At 38.4% G+C, this 19431-nt stretch overlaps 1 protein-coding gene across 1 annotated transcript in view; it reads left to right on the top strand.

The window, feature by feature from the left end:
* The window catches only part of Tbc1d32 (TBC1 domain family member 32), a 244143-nt gene that overhangs the window by 110942 nt on the left and 113770 nt on the right, over window positions 1–19431 (top strand). The window contains exons 21-22 of the mRNA XM_021174643.3: window positions 8535–8651; window positions 14070–14158. Of these exons, the coding sequence (XP_021030302.1) occupies window positions 8535–8651; window positions 14070–14158 (206 nt within the window). The remainder of the gene's footprint in view (window positions 1–8534; window positions 8652–14069; window positions 14159–19431) is intronic.

Genomic DNA, 19431 nt, shown 5'->3' with positions numbered 1-19431 from the left:
TGGAGCATGTTCTGACAGGGAAATGGAATTTGTTGTTAAGATCTTCCTCATAGACAAAAGGAGATGTCTCTACCTGTGGATTTTACAATATCTGTAGGAAATAGGGTATGAATTGCAGGAAAATTCTTTCAGGAAACAAAATCAAGGAAACACTGATGTGGATACAAAAGACTATTACTCAAAGAGAAGAAAGGGAATTTAAGACCGCACATAGATAGAGATTAGAGGATGTAATGCTGATAAGGAGCGAGGTGCTTCCACTTCCACTTTCTTTAGAAGAAAGGTATAGACTAAGGTGAGGGTGCCCGGAGAACACTGAGTAGAACTTTTGTATGGAATTAGAAATACATAAAAGACTCATTCATACATAAAACACAAAGATTACATAAAATCCATTCATCATGGTCATCTGAGATTTACCATAGAAACACATGGCTATTTAATATTCTCAATAAAATTGTAATTCAACTTATTGACAGGATAATAGGAAATCCCTAATTTTAGTAGACATGAATGACCACAATTTACAGAATTCCACAATTATTTGTTATGTAAAAACAAAAACAACCCCCCCTAAGCTGGGTGGTACTGCTGCATGCCTTTGATCCCAGCACTCAGAGGCTGAGGTAGATGAATCTCTGAGTTCAAGGCCAATCTGGTGTATGGAGTGAGTTCCAGGACAGGCAGGGATACACAGAGAGGGCCTTTCTTCAAAACAAAACAAAGCAACAAGAACAAAAAGCCCTCATAGCCAAGTAGTCCTCTATTTGTATTTTCAAGTTGCCTTTGAAAAAAGTAGATTGTAATATATATAGTATTATATAATATATCATACATATAATAAAATATTATGTAGTAAAAAACAAAATATATTATGTATTATAATAATTATTTTATTATGTATAATTAAGTATATAATTTATAAGTATATAATTATTTAATATAATATATAGTTATTTAATATAATATATTCTATTCAATATATTGGAATTAAATTGATTTGCTCTTTGTTTATTAGGTCTCATGTAATAGACCAGGGAAAAAAAGGAGCTATTTAGGTCAAAAAGCAGTAAAATATGGTTCTTATCCCAAGCCAGTACCTTCTCCTATCTACATAAGGTCCTTTCCTTAAACGATTGCTTCTTAAGCTTTCTCTTATTAGCCATCATAGTGAACTGTTTAGAGTGCATTACACTTGTCCTCAGATGTCAGTTGTCCCTCAGAATGATGTCCATCATGAAGTCATACTGACAGTTGGCATAGATAACATGCACAGATGCTGGGAGGAGAATGGAGGAGATACTTGGCAGAACAGAAGTGCTCCCATGCTGGTAACCATGAAGCCCTCAGCACAGTCTTCTTCACACCTTACTGCCCAAACTCTCCACATCATCTTTGCTGACCTTTTCCCTCCATAGACTTGTATGCTCCTGAAGTTACCTTTTAAAAAATACAATTTTATTTATTGGTTGAGAATTTCATACATGTGCACAGTGTGTTTTGGTCACACCCACCTCTTCTCTTCCCCAGGGTCGTCTCTCACCCCATCCTCCCCAAACTTTATGTCATCCATTTCTTTTTCTCTATAACCCACTATAACCCACTGAGTCCAGTTCATGCCACCCATGTGTGCACGGGTGTCAGGGCATGAATGGAGAACCAGTAATCTACAAGGTACTACACCCTGAAGAAAACTTGGCTCTTCTCTCTTCAGCTTCTCACAGTCGGGGTTGGCCTGTTGACTGGCTTTGGGTTGTGCAGGTCCCATGCAGGCCGCTGCTGCTGACAGTTCATAAGTGTATCCATCCTGCCATGTCCATAAGCTACTTGTTTGGAAGCAGTCCTCTGGAGTTTTCAAGTTTTCTGCCCCCTCTTCTACATTGTGTCCTAAGTCTTGAGGGAAGAGGGTGGAGTGTGGGTATCTAATGTGTGGTTGAGCACTCCATAAAATTTTATTCTCTGTACGTTGACCTGGTGTGAGTTTCCATATTAACCGCTGTTCAATGGAAGCAGAGGCTTCTTTGATGTGGGCAGAGACGTGCACTAGTCTGTCAGTATTGAGGGAAGTAGTGGCAGGGAATGCAGAGGTGGCTCAGCAGTTTAGAGGACCCCCTGCACTTCCAGAGGTCCTGCATTTGGTCCTAGCATCTTCATCAGTGGCTCGTAACTAATTGTAATTCCCTGTTCCAAGTAATCTGATGCCTTCTCTGACCTCCGAGCACACTAGGCACACATATAAGTAGGCCAATAAATAAAATAAATAAATCTTAAAGAAAAATTAAAATACTGAGAAAGAAAATGCATGGCTCTTTTAGGGGGCTGAAATGGATTTCTAGCAACTATGTCAGGTAGCTTATGAATACTTTTTACTCCAGCTTCAGGAGACCAAGTGCCCTCTTCTCCCTTTTGTGGGTACATGAGCATACATGACATATATTAACACAGGCACAGACACATATGGATAAAGTTTAAAAACACATTAAAACAGAGAGAAAAAATCCAGGAGAAGGCAGTTAGATAGTATGTCTACTTAGCAAAATATTAGTGGTAGGTTTTTTTTTTCAGATCTGTTATTTTTCAGCCACAGATTTTTGACCAGGTTTATAGTGTCTCCTGGGGAGTAGATCTTAAATCCACTCAGAAAACAAGCGGTTATCCCTATTTTTTCCTGTTGCTGGCGAGTGACCACACAGAGCATGTTCTCTATCATGGATCAGCATGTCTACATTTCATAACACGTCCTGAGGTCACTTGCTGACTTGTCCCTTAGAGTCCCGATATAAGAGGACTATCCATGCCTCTCTTGAAAATTTGGAATCAGAACTAGTTTCCTTCCTCCTACTATTCTTGTCTACACACCCAAATTAGTTTTCTGTAGAGAATTCTTTCTGAAGTATAAGATAATTTGTACTACTTTCCTGAAAACACTGCTCCCTTTTCCCCAGAGGATGGATCATATTAACAGAGCATTTCGATGACTTTCAGGCCAGCTCTCTGTAAACCACACCCTCACTTCCCCTTACAGTGTAATCCTCCTCATCTCCTCTGAGCAGAGCACAGTACCACCAGGCCATTTACAGTCCTGAATGGACTGATCTCACCCTCACAGTGAGCCTACCTGTCCTCAGGGCAGGGACCATTTCTTCATTTACACTTTAATTGACATCTGGCATAACTAGAATGAGCAGTAGGCATTTACATATTTTGACTGAATAGTCATCTTGAACCTTAAAGTTTCAGTCCATACGAAGTTTGTTACTTTAAGTAATTTTAAGCTTTAAATGCCAATATTAAGAATATTAGCCACGAGGCCTTGAGCTAGCTTAATTAGCATTAATATAGAAAACCTTGTTATTCCCAAACACAGGTGAGTATATAGATGGTTGGTGCTGTTTCAATTTTAGGATTATATCTGGTACCAGAAACACATTTAATATACTTTTGTGGCAACTGATGATTGCATCAAAAATATTTTCATTCCTATGAATGCTTAACACATTACAGTTTATAATATGTTAAGTGCCTTTAAAAATGTCTAATGAAATCAGGGACTAGACAAGGCTGCCCACTCACTCCCTGCCTATTCAACATTGTACTTGAAGTCCTAGCCAGAGCAATTAGACAACAAAAGGAGATCAAGGGGATACAAATCGGAAAAGAAGAAGTCAAAATATCGCTTTTTGCAGATGATATGATAGTATACATAAGTGACCCTAAAAATTCCACCAGAGAACTCCTAAGCCTGATAAATAGCTTCGGTGAAGTAGCTGGATATAAAATTAACTCAAGCAAGTCAATGGCCTTTCTGTACACAAAGGATAAACAAGCAGAGAAGGAAATTAGGGAAACAACACCCTTCTCAATAGTCACAAACAATATAAAATACCTTGGCATGACTCTAACTAAGGAAGTGAAAGATCTGTATGACAAGACTTCAAGTCCCTGAAGAAAGAAATTAAAGAAGATCTCAGAAGATGGAAAAACCTCCCATGCTCATGGATTGGCAGGATCAACATTGTAAAAATGGCTATCTTGCCAAAAGCAATCTACAGATTCAATGCAATCCCCATCAAAATTCCAACTCAATTCTTCAACGAATTGGAAAGGGCAATCTGCAAATTCATCTGGAACAACAAAAAACCTAGGATAGCAAAAACTCTTCTCAAGGATAAAAGAACCTCTGGTGGAATCACCATGCCTGACCTAAAGCTGTACTACAGAGCAATTGTGATAAAAACTGCATGGTACTGGTATAACGACAGACAAGTAGACCAGTGGAACAGAATTGAAGACCCTGAGATCAACCCACATACCTATGGTCACTTGATCTTTGACAAGGGAGCAAAAACCATCCAGTGGAAAAAAGACAACATTTTCAACAAATGGTGCTGGCACAACTGGCAGTTATCATGTAGAAGAATGCTAATTGATCCATTCCTATCTCCTTGTACCAAGGTCAAATCTAAGTGGATTAAGGAACTCCACATAAAACCAGAGACACTGAAACTTATAGGGGAGAAAGTAGGGAAAAGCCTCGAAGATATGGGTACAGGGGAAAAATTCCTGAATAGAACAGCAAAGGCTTGCGCTGTAAGATCGAGAATCGATAAATGGGACCTCATAAAGTTGCAAAGCTTCTGCAAGGCAAAAGACACCGTCAATAAGACAAAAAGACCACCAACAGATTGGGAAAGGATCTTTACCTATTCCAAATCAGATAGGGGACTAATATCCAATATATATAAGGAACTCAAGAAGGTGGACTCCAGAAAATCAAATAACCCCGTTAAAAAATGGGGCTCAGAACTGAACAAAGAATTCTCACCTGAGGAATACCGAATGACAGAGAAGCACCTGAAAAAATGTTCAACATCCTTAATCATCAGGGAAATGCAACTCAAAACAACCCTGAGATTCTACCTCACACAAGTCAGAATGGCTAAGATCAAAAATTCAGGTGACAGCAGATGCTGGCGAGGATGTGGAGAAAGAGGAACACTCCTTCATTGTTGGTGGGATTGCAAGCTGGTACAACCACTCTGGAAATCAGTTTGACGGTTCCTCAGAAAATTGGACATAATACTACCAGAGGATCCAGCAATACCTCTCCTGGGCATATATCCAGAAGATGTTCCAACCGGTAAGAAGGACACATGCTCCACTATGTTCATAGCAGCCTTATTTATAATAGCCAGAAGCTGGAAAGAACCCAGATGCCCCTCAACAGAGGAATGGATACAGAAAATGTGGTACATTTATACAATGGAGTACTACTCAGCTATTAAAAGGAATGAATTTATGAAATTCCTAGGCAAATGGATTGATCTGGAGGGCATCATTCTGAGTGAGGTAACATATTCACAAAGGAACTCACACAATATGTACTCACTGATAAATGGATATTAGCCCAAAAACTTAGGATACCCAAGATATAAGATACAATTTGTTAAACGCATGAAACTCAAGAAGAACAAAGACCAAAGTGCCCCTTCTTGGAATTGGGAACAAAACACCCATGTAAAGAGTTACAGAGATAAAGTTTGGAGCTGTGAAGAAAGGATGGACCATCTAAAGACTGCCATATCCAGGGATCCATCCCATAATCAGCTTCCAAACGCTGACACCATTGCATACACTAGCAAGATTTTGCTGAAAGGACCCAGATATAGCTGTCTCTTGTGAGACAATGCCGGGGCCTAGCAAACACAGAAGTGGATGCTCACTGTCAGCTATTGGATGGATCACAGGGCCCCCAATGGAGGAGCTAGAGAAAGTACCCAAGGAGCTAAAGGGAACTGCAACCCCATAGGTGGATCATTATTATGAACTAACCAGTACCCCATAGTTCTTGACTCTAGCTGCATTTGTATCAAAAGATGGCCTAGTCGGCCATCACTGGAAAGAGAGGCCCATTGGACTTGCCAACTTTATATGCCCCAGTACAGGGGAATGTCAGGGCCAAGGGGTGGGGGTGGGTGGGTGGGGGAACTGGGGGGGGGAGTGTATTGGGGACTTTTTGGATAGCATTGGAAATGTAAATTGAGGAAAATACCTAATAAAAAAAAGAAAAAAAATGTCTAATGAGTGAGAAATGGATTTGTTTGTTCTTGTGGTAATCTACTGAAATCTTCTCAAGTCTCTTTAAAATTATCTGCAGGTTATTTTTTTTCAAATACAGTTATTTGATTATTTTCCTCTGAAGCCCTACTTAATTTGCTAAGAGTAGTTTATCAAAAATTACCACAGCTTTCTGCTGACAGAATTATTTTATTTCTTTGAAAGGAGAATTCAGAAACATGAATAGAGCTGTCTATGTAAATAATAAGAAAGCCTCAGTGTATTAATATATGACTGATATTTTATCCATTTTGTAAATTATATTTGTAATCCATTACTATAGAGAAGATGAGATTTACTTATTATATGTCAATATTGCTGGATCAGTATCGTGAAATGTTTAAAGCATTTTTAGTTTTCATATTTTACCTTTGGCATATTCTCTAGATATTAAGGTGAGTTTTTTAAAGTTATATTGGAATGAGCAAATTTCCAAACACCTGCTTGGTGAATTTGTTTGTGCAGTTGTTTCATTGGTGGCCATGAACCCTGTGGTTCCCTTGTAGGTTCTTTGATGGTAATGTAGAGACACATTTTTCTACCACGCTTTCCCTGATAATCAGTCTTTTTCCTTTCTGCCTCACTATGCTCATCTAGAGTGAAAGTTTTTCTGCATAGCATAGTATTCTCTTAACTAGGCAAGTTCTGTAAATTTAAACTAACCCATTATACTTATTCTTTGGTAATTTTACTGTTATGCTAATATTATTAGGTTTAAATCCTTCATTATATTGTTATTGTTGTTAAGAAAGTTGATCTTTGTTTTAAGAAGTTGTACCTGATGGGGGAAATGTGGACACCTTAAACTTAATGCACATTCATTCTTTATTCAGAGATACAATTTGCTACACATCACCATATGTTGTATATATCTACTGTATAACCACTGTAACATGATAAATGATACTCCACTAAGTATAAAAGGAAGGAAAAGGATGTGGACTCTATTTTTCCTACTAACAAGCAAGAACTACAGTGACTAATCCTCTTAAATAGTATCTGATGGCTATCCTTTTGTTTGCAGAGAGACCTGATCCAGAGAAAGTAGCAAAAGTATTAGTTCTTGTATGAATGTGTTATTAGTCAAGCCTTTTACCACACGTTATTTCACCTACTAGTGAGAAATCAAATTAAGTAGTTCTTGTATTTTTCTCAAATTTTGATTTTTCTTACAGTGAATAATATGATTCACAAATTTTCAATCTACTCTAATTTTAAAATCTCTAACTTTTAAGCATAACACAATGCTTGCAAAAAAAAAAAAAACTAATAAGTGCGTCCAACTTTGGAAAAAGAGTAGGCTGGAAAGAAAGTGACAAACTTTTCTTTCCCTTTCTTTCTTTCTTTCTTTCTTTCTTTCTTTCTTTCTTTCTTTCTTTCTTTCTTTCTTTCTTTCTTTCTTTCTTTCTTTCTTTCTTTGCTTTCTTGAGACAGGGTTTCTCTGTCTAGCCCTGGCTGTCCTGGAACTCACTCTGTAGACCAGGCTGGTCTTGAACTCAGAAATCCATCTGCCTCTGCCTCCCGAGTGCTGGGATTAAAGGCGTGCGCCACTTACTGCTTGGCTTGTGACAAATTTATGAGGTTAGTGCAGTTGAGGTCAGGTTAAGTGGGGTAGCAGAAGGAGAGAAGGTCCTGTGGCTGGCAGTCAGTTGAAGGAGATTACAGGGCTTCACATTGGGGAATGATAGAATGAGGCTTGAGACAGGAGAAGAGGGTCAAGTGCCCTGGTAGTCATCTAAGGAATGTGGACTTCCTGCTATGTAATGATGGATACCCATGGAATGTTTTAAGCTAGGAGCTGAGAATGAAATTTGTGTGAGAATTATATTCACTTGCTGTTAAGTAGATGAACTGAAGTGTCATTGAGAGATGCCTTTGGCTTACAGATGCCATGCAGAGGAGATTTGGTCAGATTAGACCAGGGCAAAGGAGCTGTTTTTCACAGGAAGGCCGTTACTTTGGAAAATTAACTACAATGTCTAGGTTATTTTGATTTTCTTTGAATATATTATTAGATAATTTTATAGACTAAGCCTGAGAATATACAGACTTTATTATCTCACCTTAGAGTATTACTCTCTTGTATTTTCTTAGATATAATAGTTTAAAGAATGAGAAGGAAAGAACTTTTCGTTTTCATCAGAATCTAACTTGAGGAATCACATAGCGTTCTGAAATGTTTTCTGACTATTATATGTGCTCCTTGTATGTGCTATATTAGCATTGGAAGATCTTAGGCTATTGCTATTTTTGTTAGTTTTTAACCTATCATGAATAGATATATCACACCAGCAGTAGATGTATTGTAAAAGCTACCTTCATAGACATTCAGATATAACATTTACACAAATGACTGTTTCTGTGCAATATTAAAAATAATGAGTTATTTCAATGTCTCCCCACCCCCACCCCCGCAGTCCTTCCTTGCACTGGTGAACCTGCTGTCCTACCCTGCTGTGTATGAGCTAACAGCCAATCAGGAGCTTCCTAATAAGGCAGAGTATTCTCTTCGTGAAGTTCCAACATGCATCATCGTAAGTCACTTTCTTTCAACTCTTCTCTTTTCTAATTGACTGCTGTTTGAGATTTGTAGCAAAAATTGTTCAGTTGACAAATACACAGGACATCTACTGCTTACTAATATCTGAATTGATTACACATCTCTACATCATCAACTTTTGACTTATCTACCAGTGAAAACTTTGGTTCAAGACATGTAGCAGTTCCTTTACCTATCAGAATGCAAAGCTAACCCTCTACAATCAGGAAAGCATCTTACCATATGGACAAACTTCTTATAATTGAGTTTAAGATGATCCATTAGCTTATATGGGTGTTATAATGCCATTCTTACATAGTTCCCTTCCTGACTAGAATAATTGGGATAAATTATAACCAAGGAGTCTAATATCTTTTCAACCTGTTTTAATGAATTATTTATTATGTCCATGAGGACAGTATATGCATACTTATTTAATTTGAAACTTAATTCATACTCAAAATTGCCCATATGATTAGCTTGGTTTTTTAACTATTAAAGGGGACCTATATCATTATCTTTGATTGAATATTAATTATACAACAAATGAATAGATAATATGTGCATGAATACAAATACACAAGGATTAGTAAAGAATTACTTAATCCTAAAGTTCTGTTTCTAACATTACTTTCACTCTGTCATTTTTGTCTTACATATTATTGGTTTTAGAAATGGTTTTGTCCTTTCTGTGTTTCACCTTTTGAATTCTTAAACTTGTTTTCTACTGTGGGAAGGTTTTGGTAACTATTTTGAAGTAAAATGTAAAGTTGAATAAGTTTTCCATTAAGCCTTTAAGAATCTAGGATCTCTTATTTTCTTAGATTGTTTCAATCCCATCTTCTTGTACTCAGTTTTATCTCGTTGATCATTGCTGTGATGAAACATCATGATCAAAAGCACCCGGGGGAGGAAAGGGTTTATTTCATTTACAGTTTCATATAACAGTTCACCATCAAACCAATGCAGGCAGGAACTCAAACAGGGCAAAGGCCATAGACGGGTACTGCTTACTGGCTTTCCCCCCTGACTTGATCAGCCTGCTTTCTTACAGATCCCAGGACCACCAGTCCAGGGTGGCACCACCCACAGTCAGCTGGGCCCCTCTCCATCAATCACTAATTAAGAAAATGCCATAAAGGTTTGCCTATAACCAATCTTATGGAGGTATTTTTTTAAGTGGGATTCCCTTCTCGCAGATGACTGTAGCTTGCATCAAATTGATATAACACTGTACAGAATAATAACCTATTAGTGAGCTTGTCCCTAGAGAAAACCAAGTCTCTTTCTTTTGGCAGCCATTGATTGCTTGTAGCTCTTCGCCTAGGAGTGGGGCTTTCTGACATGTCTCTCATCCACTTTGTAAAGTTGCCTGGTGCTCTCCTTGTTCAGACAACTAGACTGCTGAAGGTCCATGGGTGCAGCTTCTCTATCAAGTATAGAAGAGTCTGTCTTGCTGCCGACATCCTGGCTCTCTGACAATTAAATATCCCCATCCCATCGTCTGCCACTTTCTCTGAGCCTTAGGTGTAGAGGTTGCATTGTGTATGTATCAGCTGGGGTTGTGCACCCCATGTTTACTCATTCTCTGCATTTTGATCTGTTGTGAAACTCTGAAGGCGTTTCCATCTACTTAAAGAGGAGCTCTTTTGGATAGGAGTGAGAGCTCTAATTACCTCTGGGTTAAGGACAAGAATTTAGGATGCAGCTAGAGCTTGTATTAACTTAGGACACTCATAGTTCTCATATAGGGTATATGATTTCTCCAGCCATATGTAGTTGGCTAGGTTTCAAGTACCAGGCATGTATTCCCTCCTGCTAAGCAGGCCTTAAATGCAGTTCCACAGTTGTTGTTTAGATATAGAATAAAAGTGTCACTATTACACCACTAGGGGCATTTTGCCTGACCAGTCATTGTTGTGGCTCATCTGCTTCACAGCTAACAAAATCTCCTCATTGCTTTTCTCCCAAGGCTTGCATACCATGTTCTGATACTGTGTCCTCAAGCTGGAGGCTTTCAGGTCAGCTGTAGCTCAATTCCTCCAAGTCTTGGGTCCAAAGTACATTGTGTCTTTAGGGTCTTAGCATTAAACTTCTGGGAGTCAAACAAGGACACAACTAAGGCTATGTTGTTTTGCAATTATCTTGTACTCTACAAACAAACCCAAAGAAAGGTTTACAATGCTTGGAACTAGGGTGTTTGTGACATAGTCTATGGTTTGTGGGGGAAGCATTATCCATTGTGTAGCAGAAATCCACAGAAACTATCTCTCATCCATCTATGTATTTATCAGTGTATCTATGTATCTGTGTATCTGTGTATGTATCTATCTATGTATCTATGAATCTATGTACCTATCTATGTATCTATCTATCTCTATATCTATCTATCTATGGATTTATCTATTATATACTTATCTATCATCTATTTATCTATTATCATCTATATCTGTCATCTATTTATTTGTCTTATCTATCTTTTTATCACCCATCTTATCTGTCATTTATCTATCTTCTATATATCTGTCTGTCTGTCAGTCTGTTATGTATCTATTAATCATATAAATGTTTGTAGGTATTTCATTTCATACTGCTGCTAGACTCCATGCTTAATTATCTTTACATGGTCCTTGCCTCTTCCTGACCGAAATCTTCCTTTGTATTTCTCTTTTCGAGATATTTGTCTTAGATTAAAGTCCCTTCTGGATAATCCAAGATGATCAAGATTTTTTAACTTAAATCTTTCTGCAAAGATCCCCTTTTCAAATAGGGGGGCATTGAGAAGTTCTGGGCATTAGGGCACTGGTGGAGTTTTAGGAGGTTGGTACTTAACCCACTGTATAGGGAGTGGCCTTTTCTTCTACTTCCCCAATATGAAATGTCCCAAATGAGGACCTTAGCTGAATTCATTTTTATCATAGGTTAAGCACTAGCCATCCATGTTTGAAAGGTGCACTTTTGACCTGCTCCTTACCCCACATCTGTTCATTTCCTTGAAGCAGTCAGATGGCATGAGTTTGGCCACTGGACAGCTTGAATAGGGCAGGCCCTCAGCTGTAAGCCTACCTATATAGAATTCCTCTTTGCTGATCTAGCCATAGATTGTGGTCTGACGGCTAGCTTACCGAACTTATTCTCAACAAGGAGAGTATCCTGTGAAATCGGATATGTGTGGACTGTTTGCCAGTTCTGGGCCTTAAACCGGCTTGTTGCTGGATCAGTTTGATTTAAGAAGCCGATTCCTTTCCTGACATGCTGTGGTGCTTAAAATCCAAAGCTCTCCATAAGGCAGGCTTCCCAAGAGCTCCACTTTGTTCCCTAGGTGATGATACATCAATGTTATCCTCTCTGACGAAGAACTTATTTACTATAACATTTGTTCTCTCAAATACATTATCGCTGATAGATTGCTTCAGTCTCCCTTTCCAACAGCTTGTTGTTGGTATTACCATCCCTTCTGATCATGTTATTCATCCTAATCTACTACTTAGATTCAGAGCCAGAACTTCAGATCTCCCAGGTGTCACCAGCTGTCAGGATGCTTAGCTCTGTATTTAGAGAACTGTGCAGATTTGTTTTAACTGATGAAGACAGAGGTGAGGGGGGCAGCTGTGGAGAAGATGACTTTGCAGCTGGGATATGATTGTGAGTTATATAGTTCAGTTCATCACATGATGATTAGAACAAAGTGTGCCCAGCCAGAGGAAGACTATAGTGATAGACTGTTAAAAAATGAGTTGTTTTATTCTGTATTTTTTCATATTTTTATTTAATTTATTTATTAGTTATTATACATTCCTATAAAATACCAATAAATTTGAGTATGTATAGGTATGTATGCGATAGGATATGTGTGTGTATGTATGTGTGTATGTATATATACATACATACATATATATAAATGATAGTATACATCTATACATATATTTGAATGGGATAGGTTCTCATGTAGCCCAGGGTAGTCTTTAGGTTGCAATCAATCCAAGGATGTCCTTGAACTTTTGCTCTATTGCCTGTACCTACTGAGTGCAGGGGTTGCAGGCATGAGACACCATGCCTAGTTTTTCTCATATTGAGTATCAAATCCAGGGTCTGGTGCATTTTATGAGACAAACTACAAACTGCACTATACCCCTAGCCCAATACATGCATTCTTTTAAATGTTGAGCCTTATATCTTACCAGGTTAAGGCTACCTTGTTCATTTTTGCTATGCTTTACTTAGCATTTATCAAATATATTTTGAGTCATTTGTTATTACTTCTTCCTCTCTAAACTCATTCCCTCACCTTCTATCCATGTGCTGGGACCATTCTTTTGTCATCTTTCATGAAGGCATTAATTCATTTCGTTTGACTTTGTTTCTTAACTAAACCTTCTTTTGCTCCATTGGTCACAAAAATATGCTGTATTTAAATTCATTGATGTATTTATATATAAAGTTCTTAAGTCTGTACTCAAAATGTATACAAAACAGGGCTTTGTGTTTGGTTTTTAATTACTGTGCTCATTTGTCTTTGTTTCTTTTTATTGACACATAGTCTTACACTATAGGCCAGGGTAGGCCAGAACTCACTATGTAGCCCAGCCTGCCCTCAAACTCAAGGTAGTCCTCTGCCTTAACTTCTTAAGTGGTAAGATTATGCCTATGAGTCAAGACATCAGGCAAAAAGCAGAGCTTTAAAGGAAACACTTTAGAGATGGCTGTACCGACAGAGAACCTTGTATGGTGGACTAATGTCATCAGTGCTCGAGGCAGCGTTCTGCTTCTGATTTTGAGGGATGGCTTCATAATGGGAAATCTAGAGAAGCTTTAAGAACACTAATGCTGGAATCACTCCTGTAGGCTTTGTGCCTTAATTGCTCCTAAGTAGACCAATTTCTCTATCTGTTTGTCCTTCTGTCTATTGCTGTTAGTCATCTTCCTTTGTTTCCTATGTGATGAGAGTATTCTTCCTGTAGTGTCAACTGCTGATTTCTACACACTAGAGAGGCTGTTAGCACAGTCTCAAATAACTACTAGATAGAAATGTTCCTATTGACTGTTGTTGCTTCACATTTGTAGGTTTTATATTTGCTTTCATGATTAGTGTGTATTTGGGGCACTCCTCTCTTTACTTTATTCTGCATACAGGCTGCTGCCCACGGTGAATGTTAGGTGTATGTTCTGCTCCTTTATTTGGACACCGTTTAGAAACTTTTCTGATCATAATGCTCAGGCCTCACTTAGACCTGTAAGTTCACAAAGACTAGGATGTGTCTGGGTATCTCTGATCACAACGCCTCACGACTCTCAGCTGGTTCCAGGGTGAATCCACGTTCTGGAGTCACAAATTTAAGTGAATATTTATTGCTTTAATTGCTTTAAACAGCTTCTGTTAAAAAGAATCTCAGTGTTTCTTTGTTATCTTTAGGATATAATGGATAGGCTTATTGTTTTGAACTCTGAAGCCAAGATCCGGTCTTTACTGAATTATGAACAATCGCACACCTTTGGTCTAAGGTAAGCAACTCAACTTAAAGCATATTTTACAAATTGGAAAAGTTGAGCATTTGTTTCTTACATATCTCGTGTGATACCTAGTATATGTCCATGTGTGGGAGGTGGTGTATATGCACAGAGAGTTGACTTTGAACTCAGATGTCTTTCTCGGTTGCTCTCTCCTTTACTGAGACAGGGTCTGTCAGTGAACCTGGAGCTCACAGATTGAGATAGACTGGTTGACCATGAGCTCTGGGGAACCTGTCTGTCTCCGCCTACCTGCACTGAGGTTCCAGGACAGTCTGCCCTCCATGCATGTGCATAGGATAAGGCTCAAGTCCTCATGTTTGTACAGCAGACACTTTACCCACTGAGCTGTCCCCACAGCCCACTTATCTATACTCCTAGAAAGTGCTAAGGTGGGTTAATTTAAAAATAGCATTTAAAGATAGTGGGTCATTCTATAACATTATAGTAAAAGCAAATGATAGCACTTGGGGTTTGTCACTGCAGCCTTTGTAAGAATTTAGGTTCTATTTGATTAGTGACTGTTACCGTTGTTCAGCATATAGGAGTACATCAAGGTCTGCTTTCATTGGGATTCTTAGGAGTCACATGAAGCTTCTCGAGGCTGGTTTGTGCTTAGATCCTTGCCATAATAAAGCCTTGAAATAGGACTCAACATGGATGGTTGTTCTCGAGGCCCAGACTTTGCTCCTTGGTATTGATCATTGATTCTTGATGTTTAAAACTTTCTGGTTGAGTTTATATTCCTTGACATTTTATTTAGCTTGTTCAAATGGGGACGGATGTGTGTTTGGCCAGGACACAGAGACTTAGGGACACATGTTTCAGTCAAATGTCTGTGTGTAACTTGCTTTCCCACCTACACATGACTTCCTTCAGAAGCAGCTGATTTAAGAAGAATTTCTTTCCGTAGGTTCATGATTTTCTATTGTATTAGCACAGTAACTTTCTCAGGCATGAAGGAGGCCAGTGATAATTTGCTGCAAAAGAAATACTGTGAATGCTGTTCTAAAAGGAGGAGTCCTTGCTGGCAGTGCACCTCACAGTTGTGCACATTAACTTCATACTTTTTACTTGTTCATTTATAGCTGAACTTCATTTTTTGACTTCTTGGTTAAAATATAAAAAGACTGTAACTATTAATTTTTTTAAAAGATGGGTTACTTATCTCTAAATGTTTTCACATTAAATTTTTACTATTGATCTGGGACATCATATAGCAAGAAGGCACAGTATTATGGATTAAAAATGATTCAACAGAATTCTTTTGTTCTGTATTTTTGAAAATAGATTTTAGTTTCTTCTAATTATATGCCAAGTACATACCTTTTCCCTCTTGTATATTCCTTTTAAAGTTTACATTTATTTATATAGTGTGTGTGCATATGCACACATAACATGGGTGGGGGTCAGGGGCAACTGGTGTAGTTGACTCTGGGGCTTGGACTTCAGATAATCAGGCTTGGTGGCTAGTGATTTCACCCATTAAACCATGTACCCATCCTTTGTCACCCCCTCTTCTGTCAACTTTCATTCTTTTGTGATATTTTTAACAACTGTTCTAGGAAAACGATTCCTGGAATTTATAAAAATGAAAGCTCGCAATAAGCATTTTCTACACCCTTTCTAACAGTCTACAAATGGAGTTACCTGTCTTGTAGAAAGTGTACTACCATCCCACTGCTGAGAGAGAGAGAGAGAGAGAGAGAGAGAGAGAGAGAGAGAGAGAGAGAGAGAGAGAGAGAACTACTTTCTAGCAGTCTGAATATTCTGGACCAGGATTGTATACTTGTGTGAGCTTCAGTCATACAGCTATAAAATGCAGGGCACTCACAATATTATTATTACATATAGTCTTACTCTTATTTTTATTCTTATTCTTATTACTACATAGGAACAATTCAAAGGGCTAAAAATAGTATCAGGCACATATAAACCCTTGGTAGTAAAAGTTCTAACAAATGGTCCTTTGCGTTTTTTCATACTTAATCAGCTCTATTCTGTTTTATGTTTCACTAGGGAACAAATATTGCCAGGCCAGCAATCTCTGACACATTTGCTACATTACCACCTTAGTGTTCAGAGAAAAGGACTATATGTAGAAAAGTTTGCATGTTAATTTGAGCTTTCTGGCAGTTTTTCTTCAATCAATATTTTGTTTTTTAAACATTAAAAGTGATTTATGTGTGTGCCTATGTAAACACAGCAGCATAAATCATATGTGTGTAGTTGTTTATGGAGGCTAATGAGGGTGTCAAATCCCTAGGAATTGGAATTTTAAATGATTGTGAATCCTTTTCTCATATGTCCTCTGCAAGCATAGTTATTGTTTTTCCATCTCTCCAGCTCTCTTTTGAGAAGTTCTTGTTTATCGTGTTCTTTTAAAGAATCATATCCATTACTTTTGTCCTTGACTGTACCAAAATACCTGACCAAAGCAATTTATGGCAGGAAACTTTATTCAATCTCATAGTTTCTGGGCACATTACATTACCTTGGGAAAGGCATCATGGCAGAGCTTGAGGCAGCTCTCCATATTGTACTTCCAGCTAGGGAGCTGAGAAAGATGGATGCTGGTGGTGTCCAGGTGGTTTTCTTATGAATCCAAGACCCCCCAGCCTATGGGAAGCCTATGGGAAGGTGCTACCCATATTTAGAGAGTCTTCTTATCTCAGAGAATCCGATCTAAGAAACGTCTCACAGGCATGCACAGAGGCACATCTGTTGAGGGATTCTCGAGCCTGTCAAGGTGACCATGAGTGTTAACCATCATCATACTAAACTTATTTTCCTTGTATTCTGAAGTATTTCCATTGTCTCATACAGTTGTAGTTTGAATTAGCTCATTCCAGTCCACTCTTTAGTGTTTATTGAGGTTCATGATAGACCGTGGTATCCCATTATGCCCGAAACCTGTGCTTCTGTGCTTTGGAATTTTACCTAGAACTTCCTTTCTTACAGCGTCAGTGCTGTGCTTGGACTCTATCCTCATTGTGACATCCTCTCCAAGATGCCACCTCATGAGTGTGTCTGGCTTTTCTTGCTTATACCAGTCCCTTCTCTGCTTCAAAACTCTAGAGATAGCATTAATGGCACATTGGCAATAACTTGTGTCTAAACATGGCACTGAGACTAATTTAAGATTCAGTGAAATGTGGTTTATGGCTTTTCACATTTCAACAGCATCACAAATTACTGAGAACTCTGAAGTCTAATTTGCCGAGATGGCCTTAGAGAGCTTTCGTGGTAATTCTCTCTCACTCAAGAACATTGCCTCTTTGATTAGTCCCTGTGCTCTTTCCTGCCTATTATGTCTTTGTGGGTCATTCCTAGCAGGGTGAGAATGTCTCCATCCATCCATCCACCCTACACTCAGGCAACACTAAACATTGTAAGAATCTTGACTCTCCAGTTCCCTGCAGCTAAGCTCTTTCTCTGCCTTCCATCTTCTTCTCCTGTTTCCTTTTCAGCCAACTTCAGGTTGGCTTTGAGTTTGTAACCTCTCGGAGGTGTATATCCTTCTGTTTTAAGACCAAGGTCACTGTCATGTTACTGATTCTGATGCATCCATTTTTTGCCTGATTTTTATCCCATTTTAACTTTTAATAGCTTTTGATATAGTGGGACATTGGTTTTTGTATATAAAAAACCAATTGTCTTTTGTGTCTGGGCATGATGACCCATGCCTGCAGTCCTAGCATTTGGGAAGTATAGCAGGATAAACAAGAGTTATTTAAGGCTCTCCTTGGCTACATGGTGAGTTTCAGGCTAGATTGAGCTATCTTAGACTCTGATTCAAAAAACAAAACCAAAAAATACAGTTTGACTTCTGTAAAACTATATACATCTGTAGCTGTAACTTCTAAATCTCTTTCTGAGAGTAGTCTTTGAATGAAATTCTGAAGGTGTTTCCTGGGTAAGCCTTCCACCCCCAATACTCTTTTAGTTCTTATCACGTTTGGCCTTTTGACATCTCAATTCACACATTTCTCAGGCATCAAAAACTTAATATGTCAGAAACTGAACTCTGGGATCTCCTATTCCTCCCATGAATGCAAACAAAATGAATCTTTTGTTTTCGTGTCACTCAGCAGCTCATCCATCTCTTTGGTTGCTTTTGTTTGAAAGTCGTCTTATTTTTTTCTCTGTTTCTCAAACAGTAATTTATCTTTATTATAAATAAATTAACCAGTATGGTAAATTAAGTATAATAAATTAAGTGAAATTCCTATTAATTCTCACTGTCATTATAAACATTGAAGGAAATTATTCTAGACATTGCTCTGTGTGTGTGTGTATAGTAATATGCATACATAGAAATTAATTTAGTTATGAAGATGGAATCAAGAGTGCCACTTTCAATTCAAGTGAACTCCACAGACAGGAAAAGACACCCAAGTGAGATGGAAGGAATTGCTGAATTTCAAATAAGTTTTTTTTTTTTTTCACTTCAGTAAGTACTTTCCTCAGAATCCCTGTAAGGTTAAGAAATACGATTATGTAAAATCCTTCAAGAGATCTGATATTTCCTTTTTGGACAGAGCTGATTGACTCTACTGTGAATAATGAGGACATTAGTGCTTCCGTTGGGCTCCCGCTTCTCATGTCCCTATCTGTATCCGCCTGTTTTATGTTGTTATAACAGAACCTCCGAGGCTAATTATGAAGCATTTTATTTGCTCTGTGGTTCTTACGGCTGGGAGGTCTGAACACCATGGTGCTGCCGTCCAAGCCACAGCCTGTAGCTGTGCTGTAATACAAAGAAGAAACAGAAAGGGCACTTACCGTGCCCAGGAGGCAGAGCTCGAGTGGGAAGACAGGAAGCTGGAGGAATGCAGAACCAGACTTGTTTTTTTTGTTACAATTAGGATCTTGTAATAAAACTTACCAGGGCCTTATGGGAACTTAAATGGGCCTATGGGGAACTCAGTTTTGAAGGTGACATCCCATTGAGACCCCATCTCTGTATTCTAGGCCTTATCTGTTAGTTGTTGCATCACTTATCAAGCTTCTACTAAATGAATCTATCCACAGTGCACTCCTGCTACACCTGTATCATTGCGCCTGCCATGAGGCTCCCACCCATGTCAGAAGTTCGCAGAGTTGCTTAATACTTAGCCTGCCTTCATGAGTCAGGGCCATCCTTTCCTCTTTACACTAAAGAGATTATGCTGACCAGAGTCATCTGGGTTTCTCAGTATAGCGCCTTTTATATAGAAAGACAATTCTTGTTACATTTTTTTAAAGACAGGGTCTTTCAATGTACA

Source organism: Mus caroli, unplaced genomic scaffold (assembly GCF_978045245.1).
Source record: "Mus caroli unplaced genomic scaffold, Mus_caroli_1 scaffold_9, whole genome shotgun sequence".
Taxonomy (NCBI): Eukaryota; Metazoa; Chordata; class Mammalia; order Rodentia; family Muridae; genus Mus; species Mus caroli.
This window is presented reverse-complemented; position numbering and strand designations above follow the sequence as displayed.